The sequence below is a fragment of the Phaseolus vulgaris genome, chromosome 6 (assembly GCF_000499845.2).
Source record: "Phaseolus vulgaris cultivar G19833 chromosome 6, P. vulgaris v2.0, whole genome shotgun sequence".
In the NCBI taxonomy this organism is placed as follows: domain Eukaryota; kingdom Viridiplantae; phylum Streptophyta; class Magnoliopsida; order Fabales; family Fabaceae; genus Phaseolus; species Phaseolus vulgaris.
Window position 1 is genome coordinate 21,556,689 of NC_023754.2, and position 24,647 is coordinate 21,581,335.

A 24,647-nucleotide genomic window follows, 5' to 3' on the forward strand; every position below is an offset into this window, starting at 1 on the left:
TTTTTATGAAAAAGAAAATAAATAATTTTCTAATCTGCTATATATTTTTCATTTTTTTATATTAAATAGAAGTAATATATAAAACAAGTTGGACTGGAATTAGAAATAGGTTAGACTTAAATTGAACTAGGTATTTTTGCTCAAATCCATTATTTCATACAAACTTATATTAGATAGTTATACACGTTTTTAAATAAGTCGTTAGGTCAATTGAACAGAGTATTTAGCAACCTTATTTTTATACATCAATTCAAATCAAACTACACTATTTTTAAAACATTTTTTATTTATTATTTTCTACTTTTACTCTACCAAACAAACAAGTAAACATCCAAGTTTGTGAAACCAACTATATTTTTTTTCACATATTTGTACTCATCTTTTTATTTATCTCCTCTATATTAAATTAGGTAATTTTGAAAACAATCTCTATTTATTTTCTCTTTTGTTCTCAAAATCAAACACATTATAAAAGGAGGAGCCAAAGGCAAAGGAAAAGAGAACACAGCAATGAAGAAGAACCTAGTCTCATCATGCCATGCCTATATTATAGCTTCCATCAAAGACTTTAAGAGCTCTTTTTCCTTTCTTTATCCTATAGAATGTGATTTTGACTAACAATGATGATAAATTTGGTTCTTGTTCTTTCTATAGTTCTACCATTTTATTGTCCTTGACCATCATATTTAACTCATTCCCAATTACACACATTTTTTACACTAATTCCATGTTTCACTCTCCCTTCTCCCACCTTTCTCTTTCCATATAGTGGGAATGCTTTACAAACACCTTAAATCACCTTTTTCGTCTATAAAATTTAGTCTAATCTTTTATTTTTAAAATGATTAATTTTTTTTTTTTTAGAAAGATTTAGTGTTTACCTTTTGTAAAAATTAAGCTGATAATATTTACATTTTATACAGTGTTAAATAATCACTATATAGTTTACATATAACACCACAATTTAAAATGCCATTATAATATAGTTTAATAGTTTTTATTTCTTAAAATTATTATTTTTTAAATAGTGATAATTTTAACATCGGTACTATAATAATTTAAAAATTAATTATTATATTTTTATATGAAAGGATCAACTTTCACTACTGTAAATCACACTAACTCTTGTATTATCGATAAATTTACACAAATTATTATTTTTAGAAATTTATGTACAATACACTACTTTTTTATTATATATATATCAAACGTTCTCAAGATTCAATCATCATAAAAGCATATTACAAAATTGATTTTATTTTCATACATTTTTTAAATTTAGATTAGTTCAACTGCAAAATAATATTAATGAGATATATAATAAATGAGTTCTAATATCATAGATTTCACAATTGAATATAAAGACATTTTATAATATATAAGTGAGTGTAAATATCATAGTCATTTAAAATTTATTACAGTGAAAGTTATTTTATCTTATAAAATTATTCTTTATTAAACCAGCATAAACATATAATTTCACAAGTTAACAAGTGCATGAGGGGGAAATAAAAAGATACAAATCTTACTTATAGTTAATTTTATAAAGTTAAGTTTTAAGTAAATTTTTTTTTCATTTTTAGGTTAAACATATAAATGAAAGCAGAATAAGAAAACTTATTGCGCATCAAATTAGTGGGATTATCTTTATCAACGTAGAAATAACAAAAAAATGTTGGTATGCAAAATAGGAATAAATTTCAAGAAAAGTTGAGTGTCATATAATGGGATACATTAATAAAAACAAAACAAAAAGGAAGAAAGAAGAAGCAGAAATAAATGAAATGACGCAAATGGTCCATTCTTTCTTTGATATTTTAGAAGAATGCATGAACCTGTTACCATTGAAGACAATCGATGCTGAAAGGTTTCAATCAATTTTATTTTACTGATTTAACGTAACAGGATGTTGATGCAGAAATTGTAGTTTCTTTGGGACCAAACCCCACGCCAAAACACAATTTCAACTTTTGTTTTAATCTCAGTTCTCCGAAGTTTTTGTCTGAACATAAGTGCATGTAAATCTGTCAGAAGAAGATGTGAGATTCAAACCTTTATTCATTTTTTTAAATATACAAGGACTATGGAAGTAATGTGGATAATAATAATAATAATAATAATAATAATAATAATAATAATAATAATAATAATAATGAAGCATACATGAAAATATTTTTTTTAAAAAAGGAGACAGGGGGAATGAACGATAAAGAATGATGAAGACGATGAACATTGTTGCTTTCTGCATGCTGGGTCAAAATTATAGTTTGTGATTATGGTTTTGTTGTTGTGTGGTTGCAGACACACGTGCATGAAAAAAAGACAAGGCATAAATCAATAATTAATTAAAAAAATGTAAGAGGCTAAAACAAAAGTGAAAAGAACTTTCAAACTTGTTCTACTCGTACGTTGAAGGTAGAGGAGTTGGAAAGGGAAATCCTAAACGACGCCACTTAACTGATATTTTATGCATCTAATATACCAATACGTAATATGTTCTTACATATAATAGTTCGAAAATATGAATATATGGTATAAAACAATAGACATGTAATAGAATTAAAAATAATACGTTTTATTATATTAAAAAATATTATAATTTAAATTTTAAAAATATCAATTAAAAATATACAAATTTTACATACATAAATTTTTAATAGACACTCAATTAAAAATATTTAAATTTTCTATTATAAATTTAAAAATTATATTAAACCTAATTTGATTATCATGAAATTTTATTTATTGATGAAATTCAACCTTAGATTATTTTTATAATTATGATTTAATTTTTATAATTTTTTCCTTCAAATAAAATAATATAACTCGGTTCCTAACAGATGAACTGCCATTATGTGTAATTATATTACAATTTATAAATATCTTTGTTCTTAAAATAATTTTATTTTTTTTAATTTTAGTTGTAGTTTTTGTTTTTCACCTTAACTAGAACACAAACGCTTTAAACTTTAGTTTTAATTCCCTTATAATAACTTGTGTAAAAAAGTCCTTTATTTTTAATTCTAAAATTTTGAGTAATAAAATCTGAATACTCATTGTTGCCTTGCGAAACAGAGAGGCCTTGTACACATATTTTATATTAAAAACAAACAAAGCAATCATTATATAAAAAATTAAAGGTTCATTCATAATTCCAGTGTGCTATTAATGCTGCCTTCACCTTTTCGAAAACGATGGTCATCCTTTCTTTCTTACAGTCAAATATTATATGAATTGAGAGGGAATGGATGCAATAATTGTGTTCATAAAATATTGGCAACACACTAGCTTGCATATTACTAGTCATTATTTTATTATCTATCTCTAATTAAACTTATTTTTCATCTTCCTCTCACGTTTTTTATGATTTTTTACATCTAAATATGATCGGTGGAATATAACAAATGGATCATCTTTTCTTCAAACTCACAATAGTCTCATTGACCTACTATGGTCATGTTAGGTCATGATCATGGTCCGATAGTTGATCATTTATACATGACCCCGTGGAATATAACAAATGGATCATCTTTTCTTCAAACTCACTATTCTCATTGGTCTACGTCTGAGACTGAGGTCATGTTAGATCATGATCATGGTCCGATAGTTGATCATTTATAGTCGTTTCCGACCTATGTATCTAATATTATGAGGGAGCAGAAATAAGGAATCTCAATCAATTAGCCTTAATCACTCAATTAAGACATAATCATGACTAAAGGTGGAGATGTTACAATTCGATCTATATATAACAAATTATGTTCTACATAAAGGATTATCTAATAAACAACATCTAATACACAACACAAGGAGTACTCTCAACTCATATTTTATCCTATACTCATTATATTTTGTGTTCTTACTGACTTGAGCGTAGGAGTGTCATCGCAGGAAGAACCTCTCGTTTTTCAAAGATTGAATCAATAGCTTAAAGAAAGACCATTAGGAACTCATCTAGTTTCCGACCGATCTCGAACTAGTAAGAACACAGTATATCTCAAAAGATAGGCAAACCACTCAAATTTTAAGTATTTGTATAAGTTTTAAATAATTGTTAAAGATCTAATGTTCACTTAAATATTTTAATAAATGTAAATTTTATCTTATTTAACAGTGTGTTAAAGTTAAATTCAAATATAATATCAAAACTATTTAGAATTTATTTTATTAAGAATTTGTTGATTTTATTAGATAATTTATTCGTCGAGATGTTGAAAATTAAGATTGAAAGCATTTTGAAACTTTGTTAGCAGCCAGGTTCTGTTGAAATTAAATACAGTACGAATACATCATGTTACAGTTTTTAGTATTGTATGTGTTCGTTCCATTCCATTAATGGTGGTTATGTCCTAAATTCTTAAGTTTCATATATTAATGGGAGAGAAAAAAATTCCTTTCTTTCAATCAAGTATATTTCAAAAAGGGTGAAAGAGAAAACAGTATATTTAGAAAGTAATTAATAGTTGGAATGACATGCAAAGAGACATAAAATTATTTCTTAATATCACTTTAATTTGTCCACCAAAACAAGCCTAGTTAAGCTTCAGTTTTTCCATTTGGCTTCTCATCTTCTGCTTCTGCAATCTCCTTGGCTGTTGGATCTTCTATTATAACTTCTCTGGCCTTTTCCTCTGTCTTCTCTATCACCACTTCCTTCGTCTCAACAATAACAGGGACAGCAGCAGCATCAATTGTTGTTGCTTCTTTCGGTTCTTCCTTTGATTGTTCGGTTGATGCTGCTTCTGGGTCTGGAACCTCAATGCCTGATTTCTCTGGGATTGTTTCCTCAGTCTTGGTCGTTTCCTCCTTGTTAGTTGTTTCAGTTTCTTTCAATATTGTTGGCACGTGTGCATCCTGCAAGATCAAATTTCAGTTCAAACTGTTTTTCCTAAGCAAATTCATAGCTAAGTTGGGAGATGTAAAATGGACCTCAGATCACATGGATTATAAATTAAAATATTTTAAAATACATAAATAATTAACTCACTTTTTAAACTGATTTTACAAAATTGAGTTAGATTTACATTAAATTTTTCAATATGGAATCAGAGTTATTAAATTTATCATAACAAAATTTTGTTGAATTTAACATATCATTGTACATGTAAGCTTCATGTTTATATCACAAACTCAAATTTAATGAGATCAAAGTAAGTACAAATGTTTATATCATAAACTAAAAAATGTTAGTGACAATCACATATCCAGAACTGAAGACTAATGTGTTGTGCCTCGTAAAGCATGAAACAAAAATTAATGATTTTGGGTATGGAGATCCATATAATTCCAACTATAAGTAATATATGTAAATTATGCAGATCGCACGTCAGAAAAAAAAATCTGGTTTTGATAAGCTAATTAAGCTGAGTTGAGCAATGGATCTAGAACAAAAATAAAAAACCATTTTGAGTGAGTTAATTACCTGAACACTGGCCATTGGGATAATGCAAAGAGTATTTGTGAGGAGCATATGAAAGTGAGAGAGGTATTTATAGTGATTTAAAAGGTTCCAAGATCACCAGGAATAATCTTTCTTTCAGACATACATTATTTCTTCAATGCTTTTTTTTTCTCTTTTCTTTTTCTCCTCCTAATTAAAGAATAATAAAGAACATAAAGTAAAAGAAAAAACACAGATAGTAATAATAAACTATCGTTAAAATAAATTAGGGGTAGACATAATTGTTGAAGAAGCAAAGCTTGCTTACCGTAATTGTCGTAAAATTAGGTGCTTTTACTATTAAGGTCAATATGTGTTCATAAATTATAAGGTTTCATAGATTTGCTTTTGCTAAAGAAAGTGAGCATGGAGAAGTGAAGGGAGAGTCAAGTGGGCACCTTAATGATCAACATCATTATTTTACTACTATGTTTTTTTTTGGGAGAGAAACTTAAGAAACAAATAAAGACATAAAAAAATTTAGAAAATAGGATGTTAAATCACTAAATTGAAACAAATTTGTATCTATAACTTTCTTGCGATAATATGTAAAGAAAGTAAATTATAATCGTAAATATTAAAATATTTATAGTATTGTTTATGCTTTTAACGTAATAACCGAAAACATAATCGGTTAAAAAAAAAAAATTGATTGGCGATTTGGTTTAAATAAAATATAATAAAATATTTATTTTTTATTATAATTAAAATAGTAAATTTTAGTTATAAATAAAGTAAATAATTTTATTATATTTTAAATTTTTTGAAATTGGTAAGTGAAAAAAAAAATTATATTATTTATAAATCATTATTTAATTAAGTTAAAATTTACATTTAAATAAATTTCAATATTATTTTTTATTTCATATAATAACTATTTCATAATTAATCATCTTTTAATTTTTACTCATACTCATTATTAAATTTTAACTGAGGGTATTTTGATAATTTACTATATTATTTATTTTATTTTATTTTATCACTTAAATCAAATTAAATTTATATTTTTTATTCATTTCCTTTCGCTTCCCTTCATTTAAAATAATTTATAGGAGAAATTTATGTTATAAAATATTGTATTAATTTATGTGGTGGGATATTAGCGTACAGAAATTTCATTTTGAATATGTATAAATTTAAATAATTATAAAAATCATATTTTAGATTATGTTTCATCTTTATTTTATTCAGACTTCTGCATTTATTTTTATATTTTTTTATTTAAGAATATTTAGGCTTATTATGTTTGTAAAAAAAATAATTAATACAAATGCAAATAAAATAATAGGATTTTTTTCTTTCCTTTTACACTCCCTTCCATATCCAAATATGATTTTTTGGGATGGAATTTGTTACGTCAACCTATGGATTTTTTCGATTTTCTAATATATCGATTTTCTAATATATTTCTTAGCTGAATCTGAAATATTACCTTTTGATTAAGCGGAAGAAGAATTAATAGCGAGTTATTAAACCAAATATTGTAATATTAAATTAATTTATTTTACGTTGTTTCCTATTTAAATCTATTACTTTCTTTTTTATTTGTAACATTTCTTTATTTGGGTGGTTCAAATATCTCTATCCCTGCATATTGTTTCTAACTTTTTTTTTAAAATTAATAAAACATAAAGAGCTTTTTTAACAAATAATTGGTATAGTTATCACACTAGTTAAAATTTATTTATTCATATTCGCTTCTATCTAGATTAAGAGTAAATTTAATCATTAGAGTAATATCTAATTTACTTCATATAACAACTAATTTTTTTTTATTTTTATAAATTATTTTTATTTAATATTTTTTTAATAAAAAATAATTGATAAATTATTTTTAAAAAATTACTAAATAATTTTATTATATATAAAAAAAGCACTATAAATAAATACATATTTATCACTGATTATGATGTAAATTAACGAATAAAAATTTGTGATAATTAGTTGATAGCATCAAAATTGCGTTACATATATTTTATATCAAAACTATTAATATTAATTTATTCATACTAATTTATGAAGGACGGTTTTAAGTAGTGATAATTAAATTAAGATTAATTTATAATTGGATTTAAAATTTATTTTTAATTAAAGCAATGTGGTGACATTAATGTATTTTTAAATATTTATTTAATTTATTATTTTAATTTATGTGAATGTGGTTAGCACTAACACAATAATTTTTAATATTAATTTTTATTTCATATAATAAGTATTTTATGTTTGATCATCTTTTAATTTTTACTCATACTCATTATTATTTTTCTCACTACAAAAAATACATATTTATCATTAACGAATAAGAATCAGAACTAGTTGACAGTATTCAATTTGCGTTACATGTATTTTACATTAAAACTATTGATATTAATTTATTAATACTAATTTTTAAAGGACGGTTTTAATTAATATTGATTAAACTGATATTAATTAATAATTGATTTTTTTTTAGAATGACAATAATTTTAAACAAATTTTAGTATTATTTTTTATTTCATATAATAACTATTTCATAATTAATCATCTTTTATTTTTTACTCATACTCATTATTATTTTTACTCACTATAATAAAAAATACATATTTTAAATGATTATAATGTAACGTTAACATATCAAAACCGTTTGTACTAATTAATTAACACTAGCAAATTTGTATTACATGTATTTGATTAAAACTATTGATATTAATTCATTAATACCAATTTTAGGAGAACGTTTGTGAGTAGTGTTGATTAAATCGATATTGATTCATAACTAATATTTAAATTTATTTTTAGTTAAAGTAATGTGATGATATTAAGGTATTTTTATTTTAAGATTTATTTAATTTATTATTTTAATTTGTACCAATGTGGTTAACACTAATGACAACAATTTTAATATTATTTTTTATTTCATATAATAATTAGTTCATGATTAATCATATTTTAAATTTTACTCGTATTTATTATTATTTTTACTCACTATAAAAATACATATTTATCACTGATTATAATGTAACATCAACGACTAAGAACTTTATGTGCTAATTAGTTGACACAATCAAATGTGTGTTATATGTATTTGATAATTAAACTATTGATATTAGTTCATTAATATCAATTTTTGAAGTACTATTTTAAGTAATATTGATTAAACTGATATTAATTCATAACAAAATTTTAAATTTATTTTCACTTTAAGTAATGTGGTGACATTAATGTATTTTTATTTTAAATTTATTTAATTTAGTATTTTAATTTATTTCAATGTGATTAACACTAATGAAAATAATTTTACCAGATTTTAATATTATTTTTATTTCATATAGTAATGACTTTATAATTAATCATCTCTTATTTTTTTACTCATACTTATTATTATTTTTACTCACTATAAAAAAAAATACTTATCACTGAATATAATGTAACATTAACGAATAAGTACCGTATGTGCTTATTAGTTGACATGTGCCTTACATGTATTTAATATTAAAACTATTGATAATAATTCATTAATACCAATTTTTTAATGACGGTTTTAAGTAATGTTCATGAAACCAAGATTAATTCATAATTGATTTTTAATTAAAGTAATGTGATGACATTAATTTATTTTTATTTTAAAATTTATTTAATTTATTTCAATGTGGTTAACACTAATGACAATAATTTTTAAAAAAAAATTAATATTACTTTTTATTTCATAAAATAATTACTTCATGATTAATCATCTTTTAATTTTTACTCATACTCATTATTGTTTTTACTTACTATAAAAAAAATATATTTATCACTTATTATAATGTAACGTATCCGAAAAACAATCTGTGCTAATTAGTTGACACTATCAAGTCTGTGTCTTGGAGTTTCATTTGTGTCTCTGGTTTATGATGTGTAACGCTTCTGACATAGTGAATGAAGTTTGGGAAAAATGGTTTGGATTGCAGTAGTTAGCGAGGTTTGGAAGCGCAGGATGTTATTTTCAAAGGGGGAACGGTCGATAATGTAGAAATGTTTGTTGTGTATTATGGTCTTGGCTAACTTTCAAGTCACACTTTGTTATTTTTTCTTATTATGATTGGTGTTTTGACCCTTTGGTTTGCATCATGATGGTTTGATTAAACTGCCTTGTTGGGTAGCTACGTGGATGGTTTATAAGGTTTATTAGGGATTCTTGTGTTGTTAGATAGGGTACATGTATTTTTGGGACATCAAGGTTTCTTTATCTGTATAAGGGTTGAACCACCCCCTGAAGTGGTTCACATTTATTTATTTTTTATTACTGATAAAAAAAGCTATCAATTCTAAGTTACATGTATTATGATATCAAAACTATTGATATTAATTCATTAATACCAATATTTGAAGGATAATTTTAAGTAATATTGATTAAACCGAGATTAATGTAAGTAATGTTGATTAAACCAAGATTAATTCGAAACTGATTTTTAAATTTATTTTTAATTAAAGTAATATGGTGACACTAATGTATTTTTATTTTAAGACTTAATAATTGTATGTCAATGTGGTTAACACCAATGCCAATAACTTTAAATAAATCTTAATATTTTATTTTATTTCATATAATAACTACTTCATGATTAATCATCTTTTAATTTTTACTCATACTCATTATTATTTTTACTCACTATAAAAAAAATACATATGTATCACCGATTACAATGTAATGTTAACAATTTGTGCTAATTAGTTGACACTATCAAATATGTGTTACATGTATTATGATATCAAGACTATTGATATTAATTCATTAATACCAATATTTATCATCGATTATAATGTAACTTTAACAAATAAGAACAGTCTCTGCTAATCAGTTGACACCATCAAATTTGCGTTACATGTATTTTGATATTAAAACTATTGATATTATTCATTAATACCAATTTTTGAATGAGACTTTTAAGTAATATCGATTAAACCGAGATTAATTTGAAACTGAATTTTAAATTTATTTTTAATCAAAGTAACTTGATGACATTAATGTATTTTTATTTTAAGATTTATTATCTTATGTTAATGTTGTTAACACTAATGACAATAATAAATAAATATTAATATTATTTTTCATTTCATATAATAACTACTTCATTACTAATCATCTTTTAATTTTTACTCATTATAAAAATATACATATTTATAACTGATTAAAATGTAACGTTAACGAATAAGAATCATCTATGCTAAGTTGACACCATAGAAGCGTTACATGCATTTGATGTTAAAACTATTGATTTTATATCATTAATACAATTTTTTGAAGGACGGTTTCAAGTAATGTTGATTAAACTGAGATTAATTCAAAACTATTTTTTAAATTTATTTTTAATTAAAGTAATGTGGTGATATTAATGTATTTCTATTTTAATATTTATTTAATTTATTATTTTAATTTATGTCAATGTGGTTAACACTAATGACAATAATTTAAAATAAATCTTAATATTGTTTTTTATTTCGTATAATAACTACTTTATGTTTAATCATCTTTTAATTTTACTCATACTCATTATTATTTTTACTTATACATATTTATCACTGATTATAATGTAACGTTAACGAATAAGAACCGTCTAATTAGTTGACATTATCGAATTTGTACTACACGTATTTGATATTAAAACTATTAATATTAATTCATTAATACCAATTTTTGATAGACGGTTGTTGATTAAACTGATAATAATTCATAATTAATTTTTTTAAAATTTATTTGTAATTAAAGTAATGTGGTGACATTAATGTATTTTTACTTTAAGTTTTAAATTAGAGATGATTTTAAAGACTAAATAAATTATTAGTTTCTAAATTTGTTTCTAGTGATAAATAGTTTCTAAATTGATATCTAACTAGCTACCAATGTTTTTGCTACCAAATTTAGAAAATAAATAATTGGTAGTTAAAACCTTGATAGTTAATTAGATACCAATTTAGAAATTATTTATCAACAATAGAAAATAATAATTAGAAACCAATAATTTTTTTAGTTTCTAAAATGGTTTCTAATTTGATCATTATAGTAATTAATTATTTTTAGTTTTTAAAATTAATTTTTATTTATAAAATTGATTTTTATTTAATAATTTGATTGTAGTTTATGTTTAGTTATTAAAAAGTTTTCATCATATTATAGTTGACTAAATTGACTTTATTCCTGTAATAAGAATGAATTTAATCCATATATACATCTTACAAAATATAAAATCAAATTGAGTCTAAGTGTAATCGATATATATGTTTTACATAATATAAAATCAAATTTAAAAATAATTTTAATTTTTTAAATTAAAAAAAATAACATTGTGCATTGTATTAACCACCATGCATAAATTTTAATATTAAAACGAACAATTATGCACAATAAAAAAATAAATTATCTTTTATTTTAATAATAATGTCCCGTTTTGACCTTCGTTACTATTTAAAAGTTAATTGCATATTTTATTGTAGTGTATTTTAAATAATTTAAAAATTATAATAATTAATTGATAATATTTAAATTTTGAGAGAAGGGTTAAATTATAGATGGATAATAAATAAATAAAATGGTAAATGTGATTGAAAGAGGTGAGAGGAGAGAGGTAACAGGAAAAACGAGAGTGAGAGTCCCTTGGATTAAGTGGTGTTTGTCTCCATAACATAAATGCTTATTAATTATTTTCATCTCTTCTTCTTCGATTTTCCGTTTTAAACCCTGTGTTCTTGAGTTTCATTTCAACTCCATTTTTCTTCAACCTCACCAACATTACATGCCAAACCAGTGGTGGAAGCTTCACACCTCATCTTCGTCCATAAGAAAACCCTAATTTCCTCCACAAACGCCATTGTATCAGCATCAACTCTGAACCCCTCTGAAGCCATGAACATGCCCACCGTGCGTAGGCCTAGGGGTCGCCCTATAGGCTCGAAGAACAAGCCCAAACCGGCACCACTCGCGAGGCGAGACACCCACAACCTTATTGAAAGTCACGTGATCGAGATAGCAAGTGGAGCTGACATCACCAATAGCTTGGTCCAGTTTGCTCGAAGGAAAGAACGAGGTTTCTGTGTTCTGAGCGCCATCGGGAGCATCAGGAACGTGACTCTCCACCAGTCGTTGATCCCTGACACCATCATGACACTGGAAGGTCAGTTGCAGATACTATCATTGAAAGGTTCGTTTTTGCCCGGAGCAACACCGCCGACGCTGTCTGTTTATCTTGCCGGTGCAAAGGGACAGGTTGTCGGAGGCAAAGTGGCGGGTTCGTTGGTGGCGTCAGGAACAGTTTATATCATTTTGGCTGCGTTTTCTAACGCTGCATTTGACAGATTACCCGGAGAGGCTTCCTCCTCTAACCATCACCCTCATAACGATTCGTCTCCTTCAAATCTGCCATAGATGATGATTCAACCAGCTTGCTCAGGCTAGGTCCCCAACTTCATGAAATTTTGGTGATACTTTAAACAAGTAATTTATATTGAACTATATATTTATGCAGACAATTTTAATTATATGATTTTGTTTTGATTTCAATTTAGTTATGCCAATATGTTTGTGATGATTGGTCTAATCGTTTTGCTTCTTCTGCATGTTTTCTTATGTCTGGAAAAAATATCTATGATATGTAGAGAAAAATAAGTAAAAATGTTTTGCGTAAATGTTTATCATTGTATTTAGCATAACTTCATATTTAAAACTAAAATAAAACATTAGATAATTAGTTGAGTTCAAATAATCTTTATTTCAAGTACTTAAAAGTATTGTTTTTGTTAATAATGAGTTTTGATTTTTTTTTATATATTTTTATATTTTTTTTAATAATATATTTTTCATGATAGCAAATGATTGGTGTTATTAATCTAGCTGCATAAAAAAAGAACAAAAGGGAAAAAATGATTGTGATAAGAAGTGTTTTAATCTGCTGTATTTGATAGTTATAATGATGAATTTACTTTAGAATTGAGTCGGGTTCATGAACTTAACTAGTTATTTAAAATATTTTCTCATAAATTATTACTACAAAAAAAAAAATTAAATAGCAATTAAATTTAAAGATAAAAAATAATTAATCATTATATTAACTAGATATATTATTTTATAATTTTTTTAATATTTAAAATAGTTTCTATTATTAATAAAATTTATAAAATAATTTTTAAATTAAGTATCAAGATTAGTAGAAAGTAGTTTAGAAGATGTTAGTAGCTAAAACTTTGGTAGTTAATAGTTAGATATTAATTAATAAACTATTTTATAAATTTGTATTAGTAATAAAAAATATTTTGAATATTAATAATTTTTTTTGTAAAATAGACTGTAATTTAGTCAAATGATGACTAGTTATTTTGATATCTAAAATTATGTTTAGACAAAGTTTTTATAAAAAAAAATTGAAGATAAAAAAAATGGTTTTTAAACTACAAGAAAATCATCAAATTGTAATTAATTTTAGAGACCAAAATAATTAGTTACTATTGGACTAAATTAGAAATCATTTTAGAAACTAAAAAAATTATTGGTATCTAAAGTAATTTCTATTATTAATATATATTTATAAAGTAGTTTTTAAATTTGTATCTGACCATTAGCTATTAATATTTTAGATTCTAAATTAGTTTCTAAAAGACTAATCGATATCAATTTAGAATATAAAATATTAGTAGCTAATTTAGATATTAATTTAGAAATTATTTTATAATTTTTTATTAATAATAGAAACCACCTTAGATACAAATAATTTTTTAGTCTCTAAAATAGTATCTATACTAATAGTTGATTTTTTTTTTAAATAAAAACTTTCATGTTAAGAATTACTATGCAACTTAACATCGTAGGTATGGTGACACCTTAAGTAACAAAAGATTACTTTAACATTCCCATTATACCACTTTAGAAGTAGTTAGTTTCTAAATTTAATTGCCATTTGATGAATTTTTTGTAGTGTGAGATAACGGCTAAGTCTACACATGTGTAGTTAATGAATAAATTAATTTTAATATATATATATATATAAAATTAATTCCTTTATCATCATAATTTCTTTCTTTGTATATGAAAAAGTTTGCGCAAATAAGTCTAAAATAACATTAAGATCATAATAGTTTTATGTTTAACTTTTAAAAGATTACAGCACCGTTGGTTTGGTTTAAAATAAATGTCTTAAAATGAGTTTAAATCTATCAATTAACTTGACTCGAGTTAAATTAAGTTGAAAAAAAAAATATTTTTTAATATAGGTTAAATTGGATCTGGCAGTTTAAAATAAATGTCTTAAGTTTAAATCTATCAATTAACTTGATTCGAGTTAAATTGAGTTGAAAAAATATAATTTTTTAAATATAGGTTAAATTATATCTCACTGACTAACTTGTTAATCAAATAAGTTTGAAGTGATGAGTTAAATCATAACCCATTACCAACAATCTTATATTATATTTTTTATAGCTTTTAATATTTTTTTATTATAAATGTTTATTACTTTCAATCATGTAGGATGAAAATTTGATTTTTTTAATTAAAATGTTGTTCAATAATGTTTAAATGATTTGAATATTTAATTTATTTTTTTATCCAATTATATGTTTCACACTTTAGTTTTTACTTTCATTATAAAATTTATAATTCACAAAAGAGTTATTTAGATTATTCGACTCGTTTTAGCTCAATCCGCATCAATCCATACTAATAAAGAAGAATAAATATTGAATTGATTATTTTTGTTACAAAATATTTTTGATATATTTAAATAAATATTTGCAAAGATTCTATTTTAACAAAGTCTTTTCAACCTTAGTTTGTTTGTTATTTTAGTTTATATCAAAGATTACCTCTTAAAGTTATTTAATAATAAAATAAAAAAAATATTTGAAGATAATGATGGAAAATTAACTACCAACAATAATCAAACTCCTCTTTAAATATGGATCACATGTAATTAGGAAATAAAGGATGTTAGCCTTCTTTAAATCATGACACATCAACATGTAAACATTATGTGTCATGACTAGATCACAAGGAACCAAAAAAATTAGAAATAAAGTAACATGTTATGAGAACAAGAAGTCAAGACACTTCATAACAAAATGTAAAGGTTGTTTAGGAAAGAAATAATAAAGAGAAGTGTCTTGTCAACGTGTGAAAGTATTAGACTTAGAAAATAAGGAAGAAAAAGAAGAATAAGAATAAGCTCACATGTATCTCATGGTTCATATTGCATCTAAACCACTGTCTCATGACTTTAACAAAGGGATAGAATTCAATTATGTATTACCACTGAAGCTTATATTTAAAAACATAAAAAACGTTAAAAGAGAATTTAAAAATTAAGACTAAATGTTCCGACTTCAATTTTGTTAAGATAATTAAGATTAATTATCGTATTTAATATATTTTTAATTTTGGAGTTTAAAGTTTTCTCACGAATTTGTTTTTATAAGATATATGAAGAATTAAAAGAATACCGTGTATATAAATTATTCTTTGTTAAAAAATTTGAGAATATATTAATCGTATTGAAACATTTCAATATTTAAAATTTTGAAAATTAATTTTAATCCGTATGTATCTTATGAAAGAAAATCACGAGCTAAAAATAAAAATAAAAAATTGGATGAAGAAAAAATTAATTAAAAAAATATTGAAAATCAAAATAACTTTGAAAAGATGAAAAGAAAAATTGTTTAAAATTTGAAAGTTTAGATAAGATTTATTTTCACTAAATGATCCTCAAACAATAAAAATTTACTAATTGAGAATGAAACATTGAGCAAAATCATTTTGCAAATGAAGAAATGAAAAAAATACTACTAAAATTCTAAACAAATTACATTTTTGATGATTTTAAATTTTAATAATTTAAAGATTTTATCAAGAATAATATACATTTCATAATTAAAACGACTTCGTATTTAGAAAATTATAGTTTATAGTGTGAAGTGTTGGTTAACTTAACCTGAAAGTTTAAATCTATTTTTATGTTTTGTAGTCATGAAGTATGAGAACAAAATTTAAAATGAAGTAATAATAAAGATTAATTTGACCATTTGTTTAAAACTATTTAATTATTTTTTCTATTGGTTAAGGATATGTTATAATACTAAGGATAAGTTCAGAACGGATACTATGAAATCTGTTATAAAGTAATTAATTTGGTGGTAGAGATGATAAAACATTTATTATTACGTGTAAAGGTCTGTGAGCAGAGGAACGAGTCTGGGTTCGGTTCATGTAAAGATGCGTGGGTCCCACTCTCTCGTTTCCTGCGCTCAACCGAGCAAGTGCTTCCCTTCCAAATTCAAACCTCAGATTCATTCTTTCTTCCTTGTCTTGGTCCTTGCTAATTGCTACTGTTATCTTATGATTTATTCTTCTTGTTCTCGATTTCTGGGTACAAATAGTTAGGGTTTTGGGAAATTGAACCTAGTTTAAGTCTGTTGGAATGTGTGTGCCAATTGTGATGTTAATTTGAGCTGTTTGTTAACTTTGGGGGATGATTTAGAAAAGGAAAAAAGGAGCACTGATTTTTCGTTGCCATGGAGAAAGAGATGCTTCTTTTGTTGTTGCTGTTGGTTATGGTGCTTTCTGCCTTTGCTATTGATGTGGAATATTCACACTGCAATTGTGATGAGGAAGGGCTTTGGAGCATCCACAACGTTCTGGTTTGCCAGAAAGTGAGCGATTTTTTCATCGCCATTGCATATTTTTCCATTCCCCTTGAGCTCCTTTACTTTGTCAGTCGCTCCAATGTCCCCTTTAAATTGGTCTTCCTTCAATTCATTGCCTTCATAGTTCTCTGTGGATTGACCCATTTACTCAACGCCTATACTTACTATGGCCCCCACTCCTTCCGGTTGGTTCTTTCCCTCACTGTTGCTAAGTTCCTCACTGCTCTTGTCTCCTGTGCCACTGCCATTTCCTTTCCCACCCTCATACCTCTTCTGCTGAAAATTAAAGTGAGAGAGCTCTTCTTGAGGCAGAATGTGTTGGAATTGGGCCAAGAGGTTGGGATTATGAAGAAACAGAAGGAAGCTAGTTGGCATGTTAGGATGCTCACCTGTGAGATTAGGAAGTCTCTGGATAAGCATACCATATTGTATACCACACTTGTTGAGCTTTCCAAGGCCTTGGACTTGCACAATTGTGCAGTTTGGATGCCTGATGATGATAGGAGGGAAATGCTTTTGACACATGAGTTGAAATCAAACTCAGCAGATAGTTTTCACAATTCTATTCCTATTAGTGATCCGGATGTGTTGGACATAAAGAAGAGCAAAGGGGTGTGGATTTTGAGGCCTGATTCGAAACTAGGAGCTGCAAGTAGCGGTGGTGGATCTGGGGATTCAGGTGCCGTGGCAGCCATCCGCATGCCGATGCTTCATGTTTCCAATTTCAAAGGAGGGACACCCGTGTTTGTTGAAACATCTTATGCTATACTGGTTTTGGTTCTTCCAAATTCAAACTCCAGGGCTTGGACCTCCCATGAAATGGAGATAGTGGAAGTGGTTGCTGATCAGGTTGCTGTGGCCTTGTCTCATGCGTCTGTTCTTGAAGAGTCTCAGCTTATGAGCCAGAAACTTGCAGAGCAAAACCGGGCATTGCAACATGCTCAGAAGAATGCAATGATGGCCAGGAAGGCAAGAAGCTCGTTTGAGAAAGTTATGAGTCATGGAATGCGGAGGCCAATGCATTCAATCCTGGGGTTGCTTACAATGTTTCAAGAGGATAATACAAGGCCAGAACAGAAGATTATTATTGACTCAATTTTCAAAGTTAGCAATGCCCTATCACGATTGATTAATGATGTGATGGAGATTTGTGCTAATGACAATGGGAGCTTCCGGTTAGAGATGAAACCTTTCAGTCTGCATTCAATGATGAGGGGAGTTTCTTGCACTACTAAGTGTTTGTGTGTATATAAAGGCTTTGGTCTTGAAGTCGATGTTGACAAGTCTTTGCCTGATCTGGTCATAGGTGATGAGGCAAGGTCTTTCCAAGTAATTTTACATATGATTGGCTATTTATTGAACATATATGATAGAGGGACTCTCATATTTCATGTTTATCTTGAAAGTAATAGTGGAGATAAAGATGATAAAAATATTGGAATGTGGAGATCAAACATGCAAAATGATTATGTACATATAAAATTTAGTTTTCATATAAATGGTATTAGTTCCCAGTCAGATGAATCATTTTCAACTACAAATTATAATGTTAAAAGGCACTTCAACAATGAACCTAAGGAAGTACTCAGCTTCAGCATGTGCAAAACGCTGGTGCAGGTAGGTGCATCATTCTCTTCTGAAAATTAATTTAATCAGTTTCTGTTAGTGATTTGTAGTTATCTGAATTATTCGCATGTTTATGTTTTACTGTTTTTTAAATAGCTCTATTTTCCCCTTTTTATAAATTATGGGATGCTCCATTAATTGTATGAATTGTGTTGGCTGTAAACCTTAGCGTTACATTTTATGCTTAGAAGATGATTTTATGGTTGAACCCTCAAATTTTTGAGTCAGTGAATGATGCATTGAAGTTGATATTTGAGAACATGTGATGAAACTGTCAAGTAAAATTAGATTGTACAAGTGTCAGGTCATTTTTAGGAATAAGAAATAGCCTTCACATACAAAGTTCCTATTTAGTCTAGTTGCTACTTGTAACTATTATATTATGTGTGCCGATAAAACTAGTATGCATCATAGTAGGTTGCTTGAATTCAAAATCTTATTTATTGCTGCGTTCCCTCATTAGCTAGCCTTAGGATAAAGAAAGAGATTCACATACAAAGTTCCTATTTAGTCTAGTTGCAACTTGCAACTAGACTATTCTGTGTGCTGATAAAACTAGTATACATTATAGTAGGTTGTTTGAATTCCAAATCTTATTTATTTTTTACGTTCCCTCAATAGCTAGCTTTAGTGGTCAATGATTTTGGGATATAAGTTGAACACTTGAATACCACTTGTAAAATGGTTAATGGCATCTACTGGTCCACTTCAATTATTTTGGCACTTAAGTATGACAAGTCGGCTAATGACTGTGTGCAAAATCAGTGTATTCACATTAGAGTCTTGTTAAACCTTTTGGTCATCTACTTGATGTTTGGAAACCATATATACAATATGTTTAGTTTCTGTTTGGTTTGCAATATTAACTCGTATGATGCTGCCGAATAACTGTGGCCTCCTAAAAGGCTCAAAGGGGACATTCTGTTCCAAATTTTGGACTATATTCATTAATATGTCTCCTTTTCATTACTGTTTAAAGCATCAGGATTTTGTATGATAGCAACTCTTGAAAGTTTAAAGTGACAGTCATTGCCATTCAGTTAAAATCATAATTCTGACTTTGCTAATAGGTGTAGACTCATTTATGAACCAACTCAGGTTTTAGTTGGATCAGTGGTTACTTTAGTGAAAGGATTCTTCTAGTTATTCATCGAGAAAGTCAAATTATGGTTGATCTATTAATCCTAAATCACTGCACTGATCTCCAGTATAGGACAGTAATGCAATTTCCCTCAGATATCTCTCCTAGCATGTTTCAGTCCAGGGGACACGGCTTTCTTTGTCATCACCTGTAATTTATCTCATGGACTCCTTCTTCCTACACCTCGCAAACTTCTAACTTCCATACTAAATGAGAAAATACCTTTTCGTTTTGCTGTAAAAAAATAAATTAACCTTTGAAATCCCACTTCCTTTATATTCTGGATTACATAATCCAAAAAGTATTTTTGGATTTGGGAGTGTTCTTGAGATTTATAAAATCCAGAATCAATTTAAAAAAAATATATATTTTGGATTACATAATCCAAAAGCTAATCTCAAATCTGGAAATAGCTTTTGGATTATGTAATCCGAAATATATTTTAAAAAAAATGATATTTTGAATTATGTAATCCGAAAGTTAATTACGAATATGAAAAAAAAAACTTATGGATTACATAATCTAGAAGTAATTACAAATCTAAAAAAAGACTTTCGGATTATGTAATCTAGAATATAAATTACACTTTAACATTTTTACTAAGAACAATTTTGAAATACAAAATTTATGGGAATGCCACAAGAAGGTACCAGAAGAAGCAGTATATTTCTTATATGTTAAATGTATCTCCTATATTAAGGCTAATTCTCCCGGTACCAGATCAATTTTGATTTGCAACCATCATTTCTTTTTAAACTCCAAATTGCCCTTGTTATGTTTTCTGGATTTTCACATCCGGAATGAAAAAAAACCTTCTGGATTTTAACATCCAGAAGACATTACTGTGCTGTGGATTGTAGATACATCTCAGTTCCAGATTTGTTATCCAAAAATGTCTTTATTTGTGTTGTGGATATAAATATCCGAACAAATAAGGATAAAACAGATATTTTATAGTGTTGGGTGTAGATCATAATTGTTATGGCACAGGGAGAATTAGCCATATGTTAAATGATCTGTCAATTCGGGGACACCGGCCCACCAGCCGCCAGCATATTTACAGGCTGGGTCAGGGTTATGTTGGGCTGAATTTTTCTAGACCATCCCAACCTTTAACAGGTCACAGGCCACATATTTTTCAAAGTATAAAAATTAAAATTTATCATAATAAATAAAATTTTAAATAATAACTTAATAAAATATTTTTAATCCTCATAAGCTAAAAGAAAAAAAATATAGGTTGTCATTTGTGCTATAAAATAGCATTATATAATTATATAAATCATATATTTGAAATAAGTAAAAAAAGTGTATCAATTGTAACAAACAAGAACTAGAAGTAAAAATAAAACTCAATATGCATAGATTTAATTCTAAAATGAACAACAACCTATGTAATATTAAATTTATCAAATTTATCATTCATGACTTGGGTTGACCCAACCCACCTCAAGACAGCATTAGTTAGAGTTGGGCTGAACTGGGCCAAAATATTCCCAGATCTAAATTTTCACAGCCCAACTCAACTCCTAATCGGCCATTCTTGACTCCATTACACATGTCTTGTTTTTTCTGTAAGAAAAATTATTTGTTATCTGGTTAATGCCAGTCATGGTGTCCTTTCTGTCTAGCAACGTTTTGCATCAGGTAATTGTCCTCTATAACTGAAGTATACTGTCTTGTTTATCCGACGTCTGTGATTCATTATCATCTTTTGGGATCTTAACCTTGGTAGTCGGAAACATGGATCCGCTATCATAGGATTTGAGGAAAAGTTAATATTATTGAAATAGCAAAAATGACTAAAGAGAGTCCGCTTTTTTTTACTGTGAGATCTATTAGTTCTATAATTTTAACGTGAAAGAGACTAAAATTTCCCCCATTCTTCAGTTGTATATGAGAACACTAAATATATACAGAACAATAAGCTGTTCATGCATTTTGTTCTGTATATTTTGAACACTTGGGAATAAAACCGAATTTCGTTTTGTCCTTGCCTACCAGCTTGACTGTGGATTGGTTGAGCTGCTTTCAGCGATAAACCAACTGAAGTATGTTTAGTTTTAATGTGGTGTGATTTTTTTTTTGTAATTCTGACCGTTGATACAATATGGAATAATTGCAGATTATGCAAGGTAATATTTGGATATCAACTAACACTCTGGGTTTGGCACAAGGAATGACGCTCCTTCTCAAGTTTCAGACAGGATCATCACATGGAAGATTCAATCTTGCTCCTAAAGATTTTTCAAACTCCCAGTTTAAAGGGCTTAAGGTTGTGTTAGCTGATGATGATGATGTAAACAGGACTGTGACCAAGAAGCTGCTTGAGAAACTGGGATGTCACGTAACTGCTGTTTCATCAGGATTTGAATGTCTCGGTGTATTAAGTGTCTCCGGTAACTTATTTAAAATTATTTTCTTGGATCTTCACATGCCTGAAATGGATGGTTTTGAAGTTGCAAAAAGGATTAGGAAATTGCAAAGCCATAATTGGCCCTTGATCATAGCTTTTACTGCTAGTGCAGAAGAGCACATCAAGGAGAGATGTATACAGGTGGGAATGAATGGATTCATTCGAAAACCTATTCTCCTTCATGAAATAGCAGATGAACTTACAAATGTACTGCAACGTACAGGTGAAAAATTGTAAAAGCAAATTCAAATATATCAAATCTTTTAGGTTCTTCAAAATTCATTACTTTTGACATGAACTTGAAATTCGTAACAAACTATATATACTTGTTAACATATTTAGTTTTTCTGTTTTAAGTTATTGGACTTTGTTTGTTTGACCCAACTTTCCTTTTTCTGTTTAGCTAGGTCTTAGTTTTTTTCTTATATATACATCATGTATTTTACTCTCTAATACATAAGTAAATAAGATTTTTTTTGTATTTTCTTTTTTCTGTTTTTCTCTCTTTTATGCTTAAGTCATTGTCTCTTTTTCATTTTCAATTTTCAATTAGGGTTCATCAGAACCTCCCTTTCTCTATTGCGATTTCGTGCGCTCCATTTGATGCATCACATCAGAAAAGAAATATTCATTTTCATTATGTTAGACACTAGATCCAATTTGCTAATCACTTTATAGGCTTTAGTTAGTTTTCTGTCATCTTCCGAATCTTAACTAATATTATCTCATTTTTAAAATTTATATTTTTTTCAACTAATTTCAAGTACTACAAGTAGATATCTTTTTATTTTTTTACTAATATTGTAGGTTTTATTAAATCTTTATGTTAATGATTAATAGATCCTATGACTGACTTTACATAAGTTAAATTCCATATTTATAGAAGATTAGACTAACTACCAATACATGACCTCCAAGTTTCAAGTTGAGTAGACGAGACCTAGCAAAAATATTTTACATCAGCCAAGATGCGAGGCGAGGCTAAATGCAGTCAAATATTTTATTACACCAACCAAGCTGGGGGAGGTGAGGCTAAATGCAATCAACAATTTTATTACATCAGACGAGTTGAGAAGCGAAACTGAACCTAGTCAACAATTTTATTACACCAGTTGAACTATAAGATAAGGATAAACACAGACATCAATTTTATTACACTAGTCGAGATGGGAGAAAGGGTAAACATAATCATCAATTTTATTACCCAACCGAGCTAGGAGGTGAGGCTAGACGTAATCAACAATTTTATTACACTAGTTGACTTGGAAGACGAGGATAAACGTAATCAACAGTTTTATTACAACAACCGAACTATGAGACATATCATAATTTACACAATAAGACTGAAACATAATCAGTATTAATATCAGCTAATTATTCAATTGCACGTCCTCTCATTAAAAAGCCCACAATAGCCATATCCTATTGATATAGACTTAATTTTTTGGAAAGCTTAAAATACTTTAGTAGTATATATTTTGATATGAAACTAAGAATTAAAATTCTGTAAATAAGTTTTGATTATTTAAAATTATAAAATTAAATAAATAAAAATTATAAATTCTTCATATTATTTCTTCTCTTCTCTCTCACTCTCACTCTCTTCCCTTTCCTTTTTTTTACTTCTCTTTAATCTTTTTCTTCTCCTCTCTCTTTTATCTCCATCCCTTTATAATATCGAGCCAAAAGAATCAATATTTTGTATTTTTATTTTTTTTATACTATTTAATGACTTTTGAGAAAGATCAAATATTCAACAAGTACTATCATTATGATTTTCATATAGTATGATACTGAAATTTTAATTCTTTAAATATATATTAAAAAATAAATGTTGCACATTTTAGGAGTTAATTTGTCTTATTCAAATAAAATTTTGAATTGATTGTAAACAGATATTTAAAAAATGAAAAAAAGAACTTTAAACATTTACCATTTTCTAAAATTTTGAAATTTCTCTAAACACAATTAGGAGAGATTAATACAATGTCACCAGCTAAAAAAGACAAAAAAAATATAGTTGAGGAGTTAAAGATCTTATCCCTAAATTTATCCTAATTGAACACTTCATAATCAGCATATCGCATTAGTAAAATTTGTAGTGTCTAAATTTGAATTTTAATGTACCATATCAAATTAAAATTTGATTAAGATTTTATCTATATCACTCTTCAAACCAATGGGAATAATCTTTGCTAGACTCAATCTTAGACACGCTAATCAAGTTGTGGATATCTCATGAGTATACAGAACAAACCCCTTATACCAAAACCTCCCCAGTAAGAACTCTTAAATAACTTTTAGAGAAATAATGTTTCACATTTTTTCAAAGTGTAATGACTATAAATATTTAAAAAGCATATGAAACTAATAAATAA

At 27.0% G+C, this 24,647-nt stretch overlaps 3 protein-coding genes across 3 annotated transcripts; 2 read left to right on the forward strand and 1 right to left on the reverse strand.

The window, feature by feature from the left end:
- Window positions 1-4,394: 4,394 nt before the first annotated feature.
- Window positions 4,395-5,505, reverse strand: LOC137831834 (uncharacterized). The gene is made up of 2 exons (XM_068639683.1): window positions 5,423-5,505; window positions 4,395-4,854 (listed from the first exon to the last, which is right to left on the reverse strand). The coding sequence occupies exons 1-2, from the start codon at window positions 5,468-5,470 to the stop codon at window positions 4,537-4,539; spliced, it is 366 nt and encodes a 121-aa protein (XP_068495784.1). The 5' UTR covers window positions 5,471-5,505; the 3' UTR covers window positions 4,395-4,536.
- A 6,797-nt stretch (window positions 5,506-12,302) lies between these two features.
- Window positions 12,303-12,821, forward strand: LOC137833517 (AT-hook motif nuclear-localized protein 20-like). The gene has a single exon (XM_068641861.1). The coding sequence runs from the start codon at window positions 12,303-12,305 to the stop codon at window positions 12,819-12,821; it is 519 nt and encodes a 172-aa protein (XP_068497962.1).
- Window positions 12,822-16,541: 3,720 nt separating this feature from the next.
- LOC137831836 (protein EIN4-like) lies at window positions 16,542-22,547 on the forward strand. The gene is made up of 2 exons (XM_068639685.1): window positions 16,542-18,703; window positions 21,979-22,547. The coding sequence occupies exons 1-2, from the start codon at window positions 16,955-16,957 to the stop codon at window positions 22,504-22,506; spliced, it is 2,277 nt and encodes a 758-aa protein (XP_068495786.1). The 5' UTR covers window positions 16,542-16,954; the 3' UTR covers window positions 22,507-22,547.
- Window positions 22,548-24,647: the final 2,100 nt, after the last annotated feature.